The sequence below is a fragment of the Numida meleagris genome, chromosome 4 (genome assembly GCF_002078875.1).
Source record: "Numida meleagris isolate 19003 breed g44 Domestic line chromosome 4, NumMel1.0, whole genome shotgun sequence".
Lineage (NCBI taxonomy): Eukaryota > Metazoa > Chordata > Aves > Galliformes > Numididae > Numida > Numida meleagris.
In genome coordinates this window covers 20,862,363-20,882,977 of record NC_034412.1, presented here as the reverse complement: position 1 = coordinate 20,882,977, position 20,615 = coordinate 20,862,363, and the positions used below count along the sequence as shown (strand labels likewise).

The 20,615-nt window shown below is 40.1% G+C and overlaps 1 protein-coding gene across 8 annotated transcripts in view; it reads right to left on the bottom strand.

Annotated features, from left to right (window-relative positions):
- The window catches only part of FARP2 (FERM, ARH/RhoGEF and pleckstrin domain protein 2), a 63,116-nt gene that overhangs the window by 26,966 nt on the left and 15,535 nt on the right, over positions 1–20,615 (bottom strand). For 7 of the 8 annotated variants that reach the window (XR_002438714.1, XM_021396877.1, XM_021396878.1 and 4 more), the window contains exons 3-12: positions 17,412–17,516; positions 16,640–16,682; positions 13,543–13,621; positions 12,345–12,442; positions 10,374–10,488; positions 4,107–4,254; positions 3,352–3,447; positions 1,835–1,998; positions 1,617–1,685; positions 8–65 (exon numbers count right to left, since the gene is read on the bottom strand). Coding sequence is in view for 7 of the 8 variants with exons in the window: in XM_021396877.1 (XP_021252552.1) it covers positions 8–65; positions 1,617–1,685; positions 1,835–1,998; positions 3,352–3,447; positions 4,107–4,254; positions 10,374–10,488; positions 12,345–12,442; positions 13,543–13,621; positions 16,640–16,682; positions 17,412–17,516 (975 nt within the window). In the remaining variant the exon portion in view is untranslated. The remainder of the gene's footprint in view (positions 1–7; positions 66–1,616; positions 1,686–1,834; positions 1,999–3,351; positions 3,448–4,106; positions 4,255–10,373; positions 10,489–12,344; positions 12,443–13,542; positions 13,622–16,639; positions 16,683–17,411; positions 17,517–20,615) is intronic. The other variant, XM_021396880.1, reaches the window with a different exon arrangement.

Below are 20,615 nucleotides of genomic sequence, written 5' to 3'. Positions count from 1 at the left end.
TACTAACCTGTTTTGGCACATCTGTGTTTGAAGCGTGAGTGGACACTCTGACTTTGCTGTGCCTCCTGCAGAAAAGAGAGCATCCTGTGAGTATCCAAGACAACAGCTAGCCTCCTCCCTTCCCTGTTCAGCTGTTTTCACTCTAATAGCCAATAAAAAGCCTCAAGATGCATTTTATTATGTTCTTTTAATAACTAATTCAATCGCTTAGGTTGGATCACCGAGTCCATCCACCAAGCTAACATAAGTTATGCTGTCATACAGGAAAGGTGCTCAGCTGTACTCCAGGACACTAAAAATATTCATTAATAGCAGATCACAGAAAACTTTCTGGGATTCCTATTAAAATCTTGCAAACTTTCAGATATGTGACTATGAAGAGTTTCTCACCTGTACATAGCTTTCACAGTCAAGTTTAAGCGACACAATTTAATAATTAAAATGTATATTCTTTATATGTTTAGAAAAGGAATATTTAAGGTCATGGTTTCAGGCTTGCAGATCTCAAATTCAAGCATGAGCTGTATCACAGGCTAATTGCATAATTTTATACAGAGTATAAAATACAGAATACAGAGTATTCTCCATTCTCCACTCCCCGTCTGTACAACACTTATAAAGAAAGTCAAAATGTTAAGTGTATTAATAAATGAGTGTTATTTAAAACTACGTTGCTATGCATCACATCCTACATCAGATATCAGCAAACATCAGCGATATTCAGTATTCAGCTTGTTCTCAGGCTACAACTTCTACACAAGAGACATGACCCAACTACTGCCCACAGATGCAAGCTGTATGATGTCCTGAAATTAAAACATGACAAAATCACGTTCACAAACTGGGAGCTAAGACAACACTCTTTTGGATTTAAACTTGAGTTTGATGCTTCAGCTTTCTTCAATATCCTTTTATCAAGACACTGTAGTTTCTAATACTGCAAAGCGGTGACAACAAAGCAATGAGGACTAAACACGTGCAGCTCAATACTGCCACAAAAGGAGACTGCTCTCCCCATGGCACTGCTCCCAGTCTTATTTTTGGACTGTTGAGACTCCAGCAGTTACCACATTGTGTAAAACAACATGCAAATCTCTTACACTGCCCAGTTAGCAAGCCGAACCATCTTACCTTGTGATTATTAAGTACTAGGACAAAGGAGACAGGAATGCAACAGGCATATGTCAGTAGGCTGAGAAAGTACAATCTTGCAATTCATTAGGCTAAAGCAGCTTCAAGAAGAATGAATGAGAACAGGGCTCTTGGTTACCACTACCCCTTGTACAAAACACAGGATCACAGTGACATATGTAAATGTCCCACTAACTTTGACGCACCTACAAAATACACCAAACTTCTGGATAGCCAAGCCACATGTTGTCCACTGACATTAAAACGCAATAATGAAACTTTTACAATTTTCTTTACACCATAATAAAGCCACAAGTTAGGAAAAAAAATGAGTCCAGCTACTTTAAATTTGAAGTAAACCTTGTAACTAAAGTCAGCTAATGAAAATGCCTCCAAGAGTCTTTTAAAAACAATTCTAATTTAGGAAGTGAGAATGCCGTGAAAGTCTCAACCAAATTTCACCTGACAAAATAATCTGTATTTACCTTTCATATGGGGTTTTCTTCATCCCGCTGTCTTTAATGTAATCCACTAGCTGTTTCTGTGTTCGTCCACTGTGAATCCACAAAAGTATAAAAGTTACAAAAAGCAGTGGATAAGAATTACAAATGGAGTTACGTTAGAATATTTTTTTCCCTTTTAAGCTCATTCTTTAAGATATAAAGCAATTCAGTTTTAATAAGTGTGTTATGCTCCTCCATACCTGTATCTGAATGATGACCCTCTGGTGAAGAAGACTGCTTTAGCCTTTGGCTTTGGCTGATCGAACAGCCTAAAAAATGTATGGTATTCAACACAGATTTTCCAGAAATTTTTACATTCATCCCTACTTCCCAAAAGAAATTCCAATGTGTCTTGGTATGGGCCCTGGGAACAAAACACACAAGCTAAGCAGAACATAAGACGGCAATGGAAGAGAAAAGGAAAGGACAGATCTCAGCAAAAAGGCTCAAAAAAGCAGTGAGATGCAGCATTCTGCTAAGTCATTTCGCATATACATGAAAACTATGAATATTATTATGAATGCAGTTTAAATCATTTAATTACTTTAAAACTGTTTTTTTTTTACTTGGAAAACGTAAAAATGCATAGAACACACTTGACTAAGACCATACAAACATGCTGGATATATTCCACATTAACAAACAATGAGCATTATTAAAACTTAGAAATAAAAATATTTAAGTGAAATAGTGGTGATTTTACAAATACTTCTTTCTTAAAGTTCTAATGCTTTTTTTTTTTTTAATTCTTTGCGATTTAGAGGAGACTGGAATTCTGCGCGTGTCAGAATACAGCTACCACATTGAATTTCTGAGGGTCTCTTAGTGAGACACACAACTGAACATGCTGTCAGTGTCCTGTTTCAGATTTCTGAGATATGTATCACTGTATTATGTCCAACTTTGTTTTCCCATTCTAATACAGCTTTATGTTGAACATAATCCAGTCATTAAGTGTGGAAATAACAAAGAGAGTGACAATAAATGTGATAGTTGCAGTCAAAAACACCTCTTGTAAAACAGCCAAGCATGAGAAATAACTCTTCTGCTGTAAGGACATGTTAAAAAGATAAGGCTGTAGAAAGAATAAACATATAGTTCTTAAAACTAAGCTCCAGCAATGTAATCTCAGCCATTTAATGCTTCCTGAAACGCATCAGGTCTCTTTATTCTTGAATCAAGGGACTCTGTACCAGTTTTCATTTAAGCAGCACATATTCAGCAAGTTCCTGGATAAAACTGCTATATAAAGGAATCATCTTCTGTATTAGCAGTGTACAATATCGTTCTCTTAAGGAGCCACAGCCAAAAGCACTCCCTACTGTGCCTTTATCTGAACAAAGATTTACTATTTCAGAGTTTAAGTTATCTTAGCTCATCTGGGACTACAGCGGATCAGAGAGCTTAGAGGAGTATTAATCTCCATTTATATCCAAGAGAAATATGAAATGTAACTATTTCACAGTAAAAAAAAGTTACTCAAACACTAGATTCTTTTTTTTTTCCCTGTAATATTTGCACATGCCCATGCCTTTGTCAGAGATACATGAAGCTGAAATTAAGGTGACAGGCACGGGGTGAGAAAGATTTTTACCTGAATGGTGAAGAAAAGCACAGCTCTCTGACAACATAAAGTTACAAATTCAAGAATTTTTCATGATAAACTATATGTAACTTTTTTCAACACTGACAAGCTTGTTATTATGGAAAAACTTACACAGACCTCTGGATGGAGTTTAATAAGGAATCTTTTCCTCTTGAAGCTTAGCTTACGGACCTTGGACCAGTTAAAGGTATTGATTTTCGTATTACCCTGAATTAAAATAATAAGAAGTTTGCAAAAGTTTCAGAAGAACAGTAAACTAAGTTCTTTTGCAGGCATACAGACACATGAATGTGCACCCAACCCATTCTGCTCAATTCTTATTTCTGGTAACAATATTAACTTAGGCAATTTTATCTTTTAATACAAAGGTGAACTACAAATTGTACAATGCCTGCGTGTCTCTGAGCAGACAGCAGAAAACTGAAGGGAAACCTAGAAAACTGGGATGTAAAAACTATTTTCTATATACTTCTATACATTGAAATCAATGTTATCCTAGCAAAAACACACTGCAAGATTAAAACAAGGGAAAATGAACACAAACTCCAAGATTACAGAACTGTTCTAGGGCTGTACGGAATAAGTTGATTATTTTTCTTGAACATGTAAGTAACTTTCAAACAGATGACATCAAACATCTTAGTTCGGTGTCACTGTTATTTGATTGTTTATGCTCTTCTCTCTCCACCACACCAAGGGCAAACTGCGCTACTCAGTGATTTGTGAGTCTAAATGATACTCTGTTGACCATAAAACACGTGCTAGATTTTACCATCAGACACACCTGAAATTAAAATAAGACTTACTCCCGAGACATACCAATGGAAAAACAGACAGACGTACATGGCACGCTTTGCCCACCTTACCTGGAATACTAGCACACCCATGTGTGAAACAGCGAGATTAATTTTTGTGCCCTCACGATCAGATGCAAGGTGAAACCTGATGCCATACATCTCCAGTTTCCGAGCAATTTCAAGCACCTGAAAGTCTGATTCAGCAGGAGTTTGACCCCTGTAATAAGGAAGAAAAAGAAACTTTTAAGGTCAACTGGATTGCACAGCACTGCTGACGTGGCTAAGATACTCCACTTGTAACTCCGGCACTAAAAAGGAATTTTCTATCTAATTCAGTTTGACAGGTTCACTTCAAGTTAAGTATTATACTGAGACTTCTGTATAATAGGAGGAACATGCAATAGCAGATGACCAGTCTAAAACAAGTCCCAGAGACAGAGGCACTGAAACAAACATTAACTAGTCCAGCTTCAAGCTTATCCGATTTAGGAACAATACAGTTCAACAAAGCAGCATTTAATCTGCAGTGTCCTTTATCCTGCTTCCTAGTATACACGTTAATATTAACCCAACACAAAGTGAAAGCTGAAAGACTTCTGTAAGCCGCACGATGGAAACAAAGCAAACACTGCGAGAGTTCCAGGTCAGGTCTCAGGACTGCGTGACAACTACTACACCAGCACGACTGGGAGCAAGCCATTCCGCTGACTTGGGCTGTTCAGTTTCCTCCTTTTGCTAAAGAATCAAAAGAAGAATTTTAAAAATTGTTTTTGAAGCATCACCTGCTGCTGAAATAAAGTTGAAACCATGAGGGAGATCTACCCAAACGAAGCACCTCCTGCCTGAGTATGCACAAAGCCCAAGTAGTGCTGAGACACCACTCACAGATGCTGGGTTTTTGTTTGCTGAAGTCAAACGGCCAACACTTTATTTCCCTGAAGCAGAGGCCTGTACCTTCCTCCCTCCCTGTTTTTCGCCACGAGGGGGAGAGTTCAGTGGACTAACATTGCATTTTCCTGCTTGCTGAGGCAGGAGCCAGCGGGAAGCTAAAGCCTCCTCCAGCACCACCAGCACAGACACGCGAGCAGCACAACAGCTGCCTGGGCACTGCCAACCTGCGGGCACCTCCCTGCTGAAAACCATGAGAAGTAAGTGCCACCTCGCTTCCAAGCAAGAGCTGTGTGAGCCACGGGCAGCGCTGTGCTGCTGGAAGCGCTCCTGCTGCCTGCCAGTCAGCCAGGACAGGCATGATGGGGGACATGGGAAAGAAAAGCACACACAGTTTAGGGCCAGCAAGCGCTCAAACCAGATGAGATTTCTGCACACATGCATAGTCACAGACAGACGTCAGAAGTCCCATTTCCAAGGAACTGCCTTCCTTCCATAAACATGTTCCAGTTCACTCAAACAGAGGAGAAGCTATTTATCACAGATCTGTTTTGGTGTACAATGCGGTGCCAATGCCATCAGCACTGAATCAACCCTCCTGGCTTGCCTTTCTGGGCATTCTCCCCCTGCCTACCTACAGTCATGTTTGTAGTTAAACAACTTTTAGTGCTATGCGTGTTTCCCTTACATACAAATAGAGAATACTGAAGTGAATGGCTACAACATTTAAACGTATGGAATGACCAGAATATGTATTAACTGCATGTAAGAAATGCATGTCTCTAAAACTCAGAGCACAATCACAAATTTATTTCTTAGACTAACTTTTTTTTAAATGAGAGTAAGAAGAAATAACGCTTCTTTGATTCTTAGTAAAATGTTCCTTACACGAGAGCACACACGTACGTAAAAGGGCACTGAGAAAGTAAATCTGAATGCACACACTACAGCATTTCCACCATTTTCTATTGCTTTATTCATTCTGGAAAAAAACTCCAAAACACTACAAAAGGAAATCCAATTTTTTATTTTTTTCCCAACCGGAGAAAGCAAGGATTTCACGAAGTTCCTGACTTTGCAAATTCCAGCCTTATTGCAGTGTCAGTATAATAGGACTGTGTAAGCATAAAGCAATTGTAAAGAACCGTGAAGCACAGAGGGAACAAAAATCTGATTTCAAATGGAAAAAGAAATGCCAGCCAAGCTGCATGAAGAGTACTGGAGTTGCACCTCCAGCAGCGTTACCACCACAGATGCTAGTTATGTCTGGGAACTCCAGCTGGTAAAGCAGATTTCCCTTTCCCTGACTAAAATGAGTAATACTGGAATAAGCATTTTTATTGCAGCTTTAAGCATTACTAGCATTTCTTCCACAGCTTCCTTAACTATGTCAAAATAGTTGAAGTACCATGGTTTCTGTTTATTAAACACATACAAGACAAAAAAGTCAGATCATAAATATTAATTTTGGCCACAGCTCCTTGAGTTACACTTTAAGAGCACTGTGTGTTACTACCACCCACACTAATTCCTGGTATAATTCTTCTCAATAGAGCTGCATTAAGAATGAATGTGGTGCTTTGTCTTTAGAGAGGATGCTAAGGTTGCTGGAGGTTGAGAACTGCTGCTGGAAGGGAATGGAAACAAAAATTAGGACAAAATAGCAACCAGAAAATTTGAGAGCATGTTATTAAAAATTCTGTATGAACAGTCCAGTGTAAGTGATGCAGAACCACTGGTATTTCGTGTTCTGACCCATCAGATATGATCAGAAGGCCGGTGCAGCTCAGGAACAATAAGGGAATTTTTTAAGAGTGTCCTCATAGACAAAACCTGCTCACACCTACCAAAGAAGGAAGAGGCTGGAGCAGGGAAAGCCAGGAGCGATGCCAAGCAGCTCACGCTGCACAACAAACATTTACAAATGAGATGCAGTTTCAGAGTAATTACCCTCAGATGTTTGCTGTAGACTAAGCTGCACAGACCAGCCCGAAAACAATCTGGTCTAATTTTGTTCATCCATTAAGCAGATAAATCTACTTACTCTTCCCCAGGTCAATGGACAACAGGCTATCTTTCACAAGTGTTTTCTTGCAAAAACTGCTGTCGGTGCAATATATTTTAATGTAAAGGCTGCTTACATACCTTCATCTAGACAGATATTTGTGAAGTGTTAAAATATTCACTTGGCAACGGCTTCAAATCACACGCTGCTAAAAGCTCCACAATGTGCACAGCTTTTAAAAGCAGTCACGCAGAATTTTAAAGAGCAGGTAGTCAAAATGCTGTATTTTTACAAATTGTTAGACTACGCAGTAATCTAAAAGTACAGTCTTTTCTTATTTATAAACATTATATGCAGCATCCCGTTTTCAAAATAATTTAAATCCTGCACAACTAGCCTAACAAGTCGTGAAAGTACCTGAGGGATAACAGTAAATGGAGATAGATATAAATGTAACAAATGCACAGTTTCTTTCCGGACTTACACAAGTATATACACACACACACAGTCATTTGAAGGCAAGCAAATTATGCTAAACAAATCCATCAAGCAAAACAGAGTCAAAGCTCTTCTTCAGGTATCCACGGTAATGTTTAATTCTGATCTATAGTCCCCTCACAGGAAGCACTCCACTTGTGTTACTTGCAGGAAGGCAGAAAGCATTACATTTAGAGCACCGGGGCACTCGGATTTAACTGCACAACAGCATCTTCAAAATACAAACCTACCACAGAAGCAAACAGGTCTAGTTAATCCAGGCTCCCACTGAGGCAAATAACCAAACTGCTGTACCAAAAATAAAACTCTTCTTATTTACTGTTCCTGCATTTGCAAAGTTAAATATAAAAACCGTGTTTCTGTATTTGTTAATATAAATATTTGTAAAAGGAAAAAAATTAGGCATGTTTAATAGAAAATAAGCTTACAATCTCATCCTTCTATATTCAGCTTTCTCAATGGATTTGCTCATCTGATACAGAAGGGATACACACAGATTCTGCTTTACCCTGTTCTACCAGCTCGAATAGCTCAGGTGAAGCTACACAGCACCAAAGTGCAGCGTTCTAACACCAAGAGTCACCCGAGGAGATGATACACCCCTGAGGGCCCACGCGTGCTCCTGCCCAGCAACTCACGTGCAGCGCCAGAAGGAATCCTGCTGCCACCTCAGCCTGAGAAAGGCAGATTGACGTGCCCTGCCTGGTGCTGCACAGAAAGGGACAGCACACCACTACGAGAGTCAGTGTGGTTAAAGCAAAGCGAGAGCTGCAGAGCACGGGGTCAGAAAGAGAACGGATGATGCAGCAGTGAGCTGGACAGGAGCCATCCCCTCAGCAATGGGTTCCCTTTTCTGGAGGCTGCGCCGCCAGCTGAAGGAAAGAGCAGTCTGTTAAAGATAGTGAGGGGGGGGGGGGAAGGAGGTGAAAGGAAATAAAAAAGGAAAAGAAAACCCAAAGATAAAACTGTGAAGCAAAAATATGGTAAGAGAGAAGAGAAATAATTCGCTCATTTAACAGCACTCTGCGACGGCAGGAAGGAGACAGACAGGGTCCATGCTTCCACTTGCTCCTTGTAACAGAAATGTGGAAAAAAAGCGTGCAAACACTGAGAAATGTGGGACCTTCACCACTCTTACTAAAAATGGAAAAGGGTGCCCAGTACTCACTGGGTAAGCAAATAGAGAAGAGACGTGTAAGGAAGTTGCAGCTATTTTTAGGATTGCAGTGCTTCCAAAATTACATCTACGTAACAGAAATTTTCCAAAGAAGCAAAGAGATGTAAAACACCTTCACTCTATGCAGGTAGCACTGACAATTGTTTTAAATGAGATTTGTAACAATTTCAACAATATGGTTACGTTAGATGCAATTCTTATTAAACTAATGAAAAATAAACTTATGGAGCAAGGAATCTGTTCCCACTAACTTTCCTCTGGCTTTTTCCTTTTAGGCAAAAATATAAAGTTCCTTACTGTGTGGAATTATAAGAAGCCGCTTTTTGAAAAAAATAAAAGCTCGAGGCTAATAAAATTATGAGACCTTGGCTCAAAAGATAGCCACTACCTTCTCTGTCAAGAAAAGTAAAACAAGATAATCGCAAGCAAGCAGAAGCAACTGTATCAGAGCGAGGCACACAATCAGCCAAGGCCTGTTCTGAGCGCGTCCCAATGCTCTCACCCCAGAACTACAGAATCACACATTTCATCTCATCACGTAATCAACAATATCATCATGTGCTTAAAATATTAAGAACACAGCTGTGGCAAATGCGGGTTGCACAATGAAAACACATCTCCTGAGAACTAGTTTGGTCACAACAAAGCCCCAACAGGTTGTCTTTTCTTTACTCAGCACCATGTGTCCCTTCTAGTCCAAATCTTACTTATCAAAACAGTTTACTAAGTATATCTCTGTGTGTTAAGACCAGCTAAATAAGACTGAAGACATATAACTTAGTGTATGCTAAACATGTAAGATAAGAGAAGTGGACGTTTCTAGTAATAAAGCACTTATTTTCACAGTTCCTGGCTCTGTATTCAAAGTAATTCTGTACTTGTGGTGCACAGCTCCTTTGTCCCTAATCAATTATTTAGTATTTCAAAAATACATGAACTGTAGAAGCAGGTATTGCATCAATTCTGATGAAAGTTATTTCTCTCCCAACTAACTCTCAACCCTCTTCTTTACCCTAAAATGAGTACAGTGTAATTTATTTCTATTTAGACAAAAGCAAGACCTATGAATTTGATGACACGTTGAACTCAAACTTTGCAAACCTGAAATTCTGGAGAATGATTTTGCTTCCAGCCATTATTACAAGCTCACAATAGATTTCTTTGCTGCATTATTAAAAGTACACTGGAATATTACTTGAGAAAAACTATTGCCCAACAACCTACTGTCCTCTTCTATCTCTCTCATTCTCTCAAAAAGAATTACCATACCAGAATTAATACATATCTAACTTCTATTACAAAAAACATTCACTGTCACTGTCCCCTGTCCTCTTATAACTGCCTGCTGTGCTACTACAGTCCACTGTATTTGGAGAAGCGCAGATGTTTAAACAAGGTTCTCATTGTGGCTTTCCTTTTGCCACCAGTGTTTAATTTAAACCATATGTATATATGGAAAGTCAGCACACGTGAACCTGTAGATTGCCCGCAGACAAACTGTCTTGTTCTCAGAGTTTAAATAGCTGCATTGCTATATTCAGAGGTAAAATGTACTAAATGCACTAACTAATGTACTGTGTTAAAACTCCTAATAAAAAGGAATGATAGTAATTACTGATAAATTCAGTCCTTCTCATTAGACATACCTGGTGTGCAGCAAATACAGTCTATCACCATCCCATCGCACAGTGCGCTCACTTCCACGGAACCGGCCTGCCTGCCCCGCAACTCCAGGCCCCATCAGTGGGGCACCATCACCCTCACTTACACATGCTTCCTGTGGAACTCCAGGATCTTCCCTTGGATTCTTTCCTGGTTTGGCAAATACCGATTTATTTTAAGGTGTTCTCGATCCTCCGATTCATCAAAATCTCCTATTTCAGCTATTATGGGAAAAAAAAAAAAGTGTTAGAATAAAAAGAAGCAATGGAACAGGAACAATGACTGAAAATGCCTGGTAAGGAACCAGGGGGCACCCCAAGGAGCTGGACTGTATTTGCCTTTCACTGTTTGAAATGTGTGCATTATGCTTTGCACCCAAATTCACTTTCGAAAACATTCTCATTTACCCCAGGCAGATTTCCTGGGAGTTACAGCAGCACAAATCCACACCTTTCAGAGATGATGCTGTAGATTTGAGAGATTTACAAATGAAGAAAGTGTGAATCAAACGTATAAAACAATTTCTATTTGAGAAAACGTGAGAGAGACCAGAAGTCTTTGGTTTGGAAGAGAAAAGCATAATGCACATAGAACTTAGGGCAGATGTACATATAATTAAAAGCAGAATTAAAAATATATATATTATGAAAGCCTTTTTTTCCTTTCCTATGCAAGCCAAAAAATTAAGCAGTGAAGCTCATTTTCATGGAAGAATGCAAAAAATATAAGTCAATTAAAAAAAATGATTTGACAAATACAAAGAAGTAAAGTTCAAGGGCAGCTAAACGAAAATTTAAGGAATCAATCCGATTTCGAAGGGCCACATGCGAAGATTATTGGATGGATGCAGTAACGGAAGTATCACCATATGCTTGCTTTGTTTCTCATGTCTTCCATTTAGCATCTGCTATCAACTACTGTCAGAGAAAGGAGAGTGGACTAAACAAACTAATAACCTTATCCAAGACAGATGTTCTTCAACAGAGCATAGCAATATCCTGTTTAAAACCAAGCCAGCGTACAAAACAACATGAGAAAAACTGAAAGGCACTTTTGTAAAATACTGTTATGTTAAGAAGAAACATTCTTTCTCACTTCTGCTTTTCTAGTACAGTAAAACCAAGATGGGTGCAGCCAGACACTGAGATTTGCTCAGCTGTTCCACATTGCCCTGGAATTGTTCCCAAAACTTACGCAAAGTTTTGACAAATTGGTAGCAAATTTTAATTGTGTAACTCACTGGCTACACACACAAGACAGATTTCATTCTATGTAAGGTAACTGTAACTAATATTATTATAGTTATAATAATCTAATTAGAGACAGCTAACTAACAACTATTTGGTATTGTACATGTGAAGAGGTATCATTTAAAGGCTTTTGTTTCACATAAGTAAGGAGGCACAAAGCTCTATTTCTGCAGCTCACATTATAGGTTTGGCTGCTGCTTGAGGGGGCAGGCTAAGCTGAACCCATCTGGTTTTGAAACCAATCAGTCTCTCAACCCGCTTGACTTAAAGGCCACATTTTTAGCTCTTTAGCTGCTTACTGGCTGAGTAAGCAGAAGCATGGAGAGCTCCCAAATCAATTGCTTCCAATTTCCATTTCCACTCCCTCCAAGAAGGGAAGCTGCCGACAACCCACGTGTAGAACTCGTTCTCACACATTTCTAGTTTTATTTCCGAAACTTCAGTCCAGTCTCTATCACCTTCCAACCCTGGGCAAACTTAGAAACTAACAAAGAAACACTGAGGCTGGCTGAGAGCTGAGGAGCGCTGGTGACTCAGTTTGCAGAGCCAGAGCAAGAAGGCAACACACAAGTGTTTTGGTCTTGCACAATCTTCACAAAGCCAAAGTTATCTCATACGTAAAACACCAGCTGCTCTCCACAACACTGGGAACCTAGCTAGCCCTGATTATAATCCGACTGGTGAAACTAGTTTACTGCATCATACAGAAAAACACTGCAAGACAAAATGCTTCTAGTTACCAGAATGCACGCAAAAAACTCCTGCATGCTATTTAATTCAACAAAGCAGTGGCAACACCACCTGGTCACCACAGAGGCAATACTAACATTGCAGGAGATGAGAGACAAGAAGAGCTGCCGTGTTGTCACTGCAGGTTAGTCGTTCCTCTGCCAGGTCTCTTTTGATTTGCAAAGCAAACAGATACCTGAAAAGAGAGAATTAAGAAGCAGAATCTTAACAGGTTGCACTGCTAATTCTTCCTCTCTCCAAAACCAGCATAAAACAGAAGACTTGCTATCACAAGCAGCCAAATAAAATGAAGCACACAACTAATCCACTCGCACAGCACAATTCATCAGCGTAAACGAACACAGGGAAACAAAGAAGCAGAAGGAAAACCACACTCTTTAACAAGCTTGAGCTGTGAAGTAACAGTAGCTGTATTTTTTAGATGGAAAGAAACTTGAGGAAGGCTTAAAGTGACTTGATCTACTAGAATAGAGACGAGGGAACATCACTGACACCAGCATCTTATCAGGAAAAATAATTTCTGCTAACACTTATTTAATTTACTCAGTGGATGCATTTTCCAGGACTATGATGTTAGCAGTCTACAAAGACAGCAAGAAATTAAATTTACTTTTCTTATACACAATATCAATTCACCGAAGTATTTTCCAATACAGTAGCTAAGGGGATATTATTAGCCATAAGCTGTCTACAGAAAACACGAGGGAAGAAGAGAAACATAGCAGGGCTGAAAGTGAAGCAATGAGAACTAACTTCATAACCTAAGCCACTTTAAATATATTTTTAGGAATACAACATTGGCAAGAATTTGTGCTTTTCTTTTTACTAAGAAGGTACAGTAAACAGACAACAGTAAATAGGTGATATCTCGTTATTATAAACCTCTGAACTGGTGATAACCATGAACAGTAAAGCATGTTCGCAGGTTCCAGAATACCTAAAGTGAGGATTTAAATGATAAACAATTTATTAAAATACATCTTAATTATTTCATATAGGTTCTGGTTATAAATACAGGTATTTCCTCTATATGCTGCCTCATTCAATGCTGTGACATTTGGCAAGCCTTTACCTGCACAATTTCCTGGTTTGAAAAATATTTTTTCCAATAGCATCCACATGCCAACACGTGTCTTCTCAAAATGTGACACTATCCAAAAGAGCTGTTTCAATATCTTCAGTATAAGGCTTGTTTGGAAACAGATACAACGCCCTCCAATTTTCACCTTCATTTCAGTGGGTAAGGCAAACCAAATTCTTCCAGAAATACTTTACCTCGTATATTCCTCTTGCAGCTGACCTGGGTCTGGGGGGAAGAACTTTACAGCTAGACGAAGCATTGTAGTCTTTGGTCCTATAAGAAAAGTAAGTCATGTCACAAGAATTCTTCGTAAGCACATGCACACCGCGTTTCCCAACATGCACAGAAATACTGTCCACCAGAGTCTAGCCAACTTCCAGCTCACTACAGTGGGCCGATGGGAGTATAGATGATCCATGTCAAACAGACACAGCAAGAAGGTTCCTTTTAAAACTCTCTATCTGTAATACTACCAGGGCACAGAAGGTAGTGAAGTAATATCATGCAACAGGAGAGCTATGAAGGAGCTACCTGACTTCACAGAAGAGCACCACAGCTGACCTCGTGTGGTGTTCCCAGAATGTGAGGATGGGATACTTACACCATGTGGCCCCAGAACATCTTGTGGGACTGTTCTGACCCATAAATCTCAAAGCACACCATCTCAGTACCTGATTTCCATACCCTAAATGTCCAGCCTACTCCTCCACGGATCCATCTTTTCCTTTGCTAGCAGAGAACAGAAATTTTGCCCCCTGCCAAATGTCTCCTCCTTCCCGGGAGAACTTTCAGACCATCACAGGCATGATGAAGAGGAGCTCTCAGCCTCAGAACTACCAGTTTTTCCACTCAGGGAAGCACTAACCCACTAATCCCTCATTAGAGTACAGTATCTAGAACCAACAGAGGCTGGAAATAAAACCATATATTATACCCAAAGTTTACATTTGGCAAAGACAAGTGCTTTATTTTCAGGATTTTATAATCCTTGAGATGCATCAAACAAGGAAAATAAATAGTTTTTTGACCATGTCAAAAAAAAGAAAAAAATTACTTTGATTTTCTGAAATTGCTCCTAAGCTTTGGAAAACCTCCACAGTGTTAAGAACAGGCAGACACATCAATCACACCCAGCAACAGGGAAAGTATTGTTGCAAGAGCAATTTTGACTGCTTTCCGCACCCGAGCTATGTAAAAGGACAATAAATAAACAGAATTGTATTTCTGCTTTTATAACACTTCTGCATCACAACTCCACTGTTTGTTTTTATTCTTGCCTTTCCTGTAAGAATAATCCTCATTCTATACAGGAGAAGTTTTAGCATAGCGCAAGAACCAGGCCATTCTCAACCAAGACGCAGAATTCACTTTAAGAAACCAAATCTGAAAACAAACAAAAAAAAGCATCCTGGGGGTATGGTTAATACCAGCCCCATACAAACTGGCAGTTCCTCAGAGATGGCACCCAAATTTCATCTACGTATTGCATGCCTATTAGGAAATCAAATGTCTGAACGTACACTCATTGTCAAGGAAAGCCTTGCTGCAACCAAATGCCATAGATGTGAAACCCATTCCCCGTAAATTGTTTTCCTTCAGCAAAAACACACATAATGATTAAAATTCAGATCAACATATAGAAACACTTCTCTAATTTCAAACCATTTGTTGTCTGACTAGGGGCATAGTAACTGCAGCATTAAGAATGGGCTCCATGGAGATTTTTCTGCAACAAACCAACCTGCACAGACATACACAACTGCTCCTGTTAGACCACAAACCACAACACTTCACTGGGCTACAGTAAAGCTGACTACATTCCTTCTGAAACTAATCAAAAATAAAATCCACATCATACAAAGCAAAGTTTTCTATATCTCAAAATAGGCCACTACCTATGATGGATCTGAATGGAAATTTTGATCATCTCAATTACTTTTTTATTTATTTTTAGAAGGTACATCTAAGATTCAGAACTGCATGCATACAATTTCACAGCGATTTTCATCAGTTCTATAAAGTAACACATTTGAACTGTATTAACTCAAAAGCCCAGGGTAATATCTAGAATTCCTACACCGCTGGGCCAAAAATAAAGTTACAAGGTTAATTCAAAAATTAACCTCCTAGGCTACACTAGGCAAAGCATCACCAGCAGGCTGAGGGAGGTGATCACTTCCCTATACTCAGCAGTGGAGTACCACGTTCACTTCTGAGCCCTCAGTATATGAGAGACCTGGGCCTACTGGAGCCAGTCCAGCACAGGGCCACCAAGGTGCTGAGAGCCTGGAGCTGCTCTCCTGTGAGCAGACAGCTGCGGGAACCGGGGCTGCTCAGCCTGGAGAAGAGGAAGCTCAAGGGGATCTCATCAGAGTCCAAAAATACCTGCAGGGAGGGTGCAATGAGGATGGAGCCAGGCTCTGCTCAGTGGTGCTTTACAGGACAAGAGGTAATGGACACAAACTCAGACACAGGAAGTTCTGTCTGAACATCAAGAAGCACTTCTGTGCTGTGTGGGTGAGAGAGCACTGGCACAGGTTGCACAGGTTGGTTGTGGGGTCTCCTCCTTGGTGATCTTCAAAGCTGGGTGGGGCCCTGGACACCCTACTCTGGGTGGCCATGATGGAGCAGGAGTGGGACTGGGTGGACACAGAGGCACCTCCAACCTCAGCCATTCTGTGACTCTTTGAAACTTCACAACTGCATTGACAGGGACCCTGAAGCTGCAGTCACTCACGTGGTGAGATCACCACCTCTGCTCTCTCAAGGAAGCAGCTCCCCAGAAGAAATTTTGAGAATGAAAAGGGGAAAATCCATCCTGTTGACATTCTCTGAGTGTCAACCAGGTCTGAATTTTGCCTCACGAATGAGGACAATGGTGAAGGCAAGTAGTCCTTTTGAAAGGCAGTCAGCTCTCAGAAAGGATCACGATTGCAGGTATTACCCCTCCTTGCTCACAATATTCCTTTCTCTTCCCATTTTAAGACAACACAATTCAGAAAAGCTCACAAACAGCAAACATCATGTTTCACAAACTTAACACCAGTTGATCCAATCTATCTAGATATTTATCACAGAGAAAGAATCATATGCTTGGTAATTTTCCATTCCACCCACCACATACTACATATTAAAATCAACAGGTCTGCATGCCCAAACAGGAGTCATTATCGCTGCCACCAAATACAATTTTCAGGGAAGCATAACCAGTAAATCAAGTAGTAATTATGAAAGCAGCCCACATAAAGAAAATGCAAATTAAGGAAAACTTCCTTTTTTAAAACTACTTACTCCGTACTTGTTTCAGAACAGGTTTCATAGGTTCCAGCCAAATCTGAAATTAAAGAAAAAAAATGATAAACTGGCATTCACATTTGAATACAATATGAAAACATCAATAGTAAATTCAAACTAAGTAGTAGTTTATGCATATGCGTTTTTTCCTCACTGTAGCAATCCCACAGTTTCTTTGGTTGTTTGTTGTTGTTGTTTTTAAAGTGCTTATCTAAACTGACGTTTATCATGTATCAATACAAAAATCTCTGATCCGTGGCTGAAGCTCATTTGGACAGAGGAGGAAGGGTCACTTCAGCGAGAGCACAACATCAATGCTGAGGAGACAAAAACCATGCCAAAACGACAGTAGAGAGAAACCGGAATACAGAATTACTGAATACCAGAGTGAATGGGAGATCCATAATGATTCTTCAAGGAAATTAACCAAAGACTGAATTAACTGAGGATAAAACTACTAAAATTACACATTTAATTTGATTTTGTAAGTGCTCTACAAACTACACTTTGACTTTCTAATTTTTAGAGGAATGGAGGATTTTATTCACATGCCTGGAAGTGGAAACACCAGCAACTACATAATTGCTTTATATGTTCTTGAGGTTTAACAAGTAGAATCTGACCTTCCTCCTCTACTTTAGTAGTTGTCCTTGCTCCGATGAGTGAAGTAGTAGCAGTAATGACAGGCAATCATACGAGAGACTCCAGCAGGCCCGGAACCTTCAGCAATCTTTTTATTGTAATGAATTTGTCGGGAAATTATACATACCCAATACGACTGGATGTTCTGGAACTCAATTCCAAAGTAGTCCGATTCAATTAAATTCAGATGCTTGTAAACTTCTGTCAACAATGCCTGGCCATAATATTTTGACTAAATGGGGAAGAAAAAAAAAGATTAAGATAAATCAACTTACAGGAAATTCTAAATAAAATATGGCATCTTAAAAAACTTTAGAAAAGTATCTCAAAGATTTTTTACGTCAGCACTGACTACCTCTGTTTACTGTAACATTTAAATACCCAATATGAAAACACAGCTCAAAACACACAAGTCTCAGAGGATCACAGTGACTGAAGTCGGGAGGGTCTCTGGAGGTCAGCTGTTTGTAAGCTATTTGCACTTCCCGCAAACTAGCACAGTGTTTGTGTAGCTGGTGGTTGTGGCCCACACCACCGCACAGCGCAGCAACTGCCCCCGTCCCAAACCAGTGCACACAGCTCCACGCCACCTCCTTCAACCACACCACTGCACAAGGCTGTCTCTGCCATGAGATCTGTAACACAGCCCTCTCCACTGCCACTTTCCACTGCCTTTGTTCCAGTTGGGTACAATGCCACAAAGCCAATACTGACAAAATGCAGTTGTGGTAATGCAGGAGAAAAGGAGAAACTTGCACACCCCAACCACAGGAGCACCTCGGCATCTATTGCCACACGGCTGCAGCAGCCACTGCAAGGAAAGTGCTGCTTGTGAAGCCACACATCAGAGCATCCAGATTGTACAGACAAGAGTTCAAAGAGTTTTCCCATCCCCTGCTACCCGTTCCAGCAATGCACAAAAGCTGCCAGGAAGGATGGTAAGCATGAACTTATCCAAAATGGACGCACTGGCAGGATGAGACCTAACAGTCAGTAGCATGGTGCTGGCCCAGCGCACACTGGATACTGAGGCAGGATCAGGCCCTGGGCAATTTGATGGAGGAGTGCACGACCCTGCTCACTGCAGGGGAGCTGGACTAGATGGCCTTTAAAGGTCCCTTCCAACTCTAAGGATTCTATAATTCTATAGCACAGACCCTCACAAACTGCCAATGGAAACTTACCACCCTCTCTCTCCCCCCACAGACTCTGACAAAATCATTTCCCCTCTCTGCCTTGTTTTCATTAACACTCATTTTCCAGCAAAACACACCTAGGCATTCACACCACTCAGATCTCATTTATTTGGAAAAGTCAGAGCTCCGGAGGATACCATGGTTTTCCCATTGCAACAGACACAAACAGTTCTGTAATTGACTCTCTCAACACAGAACAGTACATCTTTATAAAGGGGGTAGACACTGTAACATGTTAGTAATATTATAATTCAATAAAATATGCAACTGAAAATATCTATAAAAGAATGGACCCTTTGGGTTGAAATAGAGAGGGTTTTAAAAAAAAAAGCACTATAAAAGTTAGGGAAATTGTTTTGCATTACTGAGACAAAAATTCAAGAGCAATTGCTGCTCCCAAGAAAAAGAGAAACACTGCCTGTGCTTTTAGGACTGTGCAAATTGGCTAAATACCTCTATATCACTTCAAAGAAGCTTCGGTGAGAAAGTATGACAATTCTGCAGTACTTCAAGTCTGAAACAGCTTTGGTTATCCGACCAATGCGAACAGTCAACTGGATCCAATGCCATAACAAAGGAGGAAAGAAATAAAAGGACAGTGAACAGTAGGAAAGCAGCTCACTTCCTCATCCCTGTGCTCATGAGTTATGGTTACCCACAAAGGCAACCACAAGTGTGAAGCACATGTCATGAAAATTCACACAGCCCCAACACTGTTCCTTCAGGAAGCTTTTGGCATCCCGCTAGATCAATCCACTGAGGTTGAAGCCCCAAATAAACCTGCAAGTGAGCAGAAACGATCCAGTTCCTGGCCACGTCAGTGGACGGAGATGTATCAGCTGTGTCATCTCCCAAGCACACAGCACAGTGAGAAGTGCTCACCTCTTTCTCCAGACAAGTCTTGTGATATCTAAAATGGTATTTTCTTTGTAAAAACACAGCCCATTTAATTTTTTTATTTATTAGGTAAAATCTTTCCTTGCAGAAGACTTTATGGGTATGTTTGTGTTTTGTTTGGAAGAAAGCAATGATACAGGTAAACTACGACATCTTCCATAATCCCATTTTTACCCTTCTGTCTATAGGCATATCATTTCACAGACCACCTGCCACACCACATATTATGAAAACTAAACTCTTAATTAAAAAAAATACCTAGCCTTGCACCTGTAAATATAACTTAAAAGACTAGCAGAAGAAAAAGATCCTTAAATATAGTAGGAATTTTTTTAACGTACAGAAACACATTTTTTTATTATTACTGTATGCCTTCCATTCACAGCTATCACTGATCTCATAAAGGAATTCTTTTTAGCCAATAGTATTTGCTGAGGATGTGTCAGTACCATACCCAGCCTTACGTACTTCCACCTATTGAGGACAGGACGTATCAGCCTGTCCTTTTGCAGGCAGACCCATTAATTTCCAGAAGTCATTGACCACAAGATGCACTGAAACAAAATGTCTCTGATGTCTCATTTGTGAAACAAGACGTAATTCTAGTTCCAGCCATTGCCTGTTAAGATTAATAAGCTTGTATTAACTTGTGAACAATGCCTGGTGATAGTTACACAGTTTTGCAGCTGAATTGTGCTGTTATGAGAAAGGAAATTCTGTCCTATCCATGGCTATTTACATACAGCTGTTAAAATTACCCCAATCGAGCCATAATGTATTTTCTTCCAACCACTCCATGCACCATCTTTAAACTGATTTACGCCTCCATGACTCTAAAAGCTTGGTGCCTGATGATGGCCCACTTGTCTTCATGCTCCAGCTCTTAGAAAGGGTGTTCATATTATAGACCTGTCACAGTGGCATCTCTTTTATTTGACTGCTAAGGTGCACTCCATTTAAGAGAAACTGGAACAGGTACAGCTCAAGTGATTAAGGCTGACTAAGATGGTCAGGCTAGGGAGAACATGCTCCAGGTGAAGAAATTGAGAAGTTCCACTTGCAAGGAAAAGGATCGTGACACATCTAGTAACTGCCTACAGCTATTTGAAGGGTAGGCACAGAGATGATTGAGCCAAACTTGGAATAGAGTCATAGTGAGGGTCAGTGGCCACAAATTGCCTTTCAGTGGTTCAAGTTGCACGTCAGAAAACACCCAGAAGGGCACCACTAACCAGGGT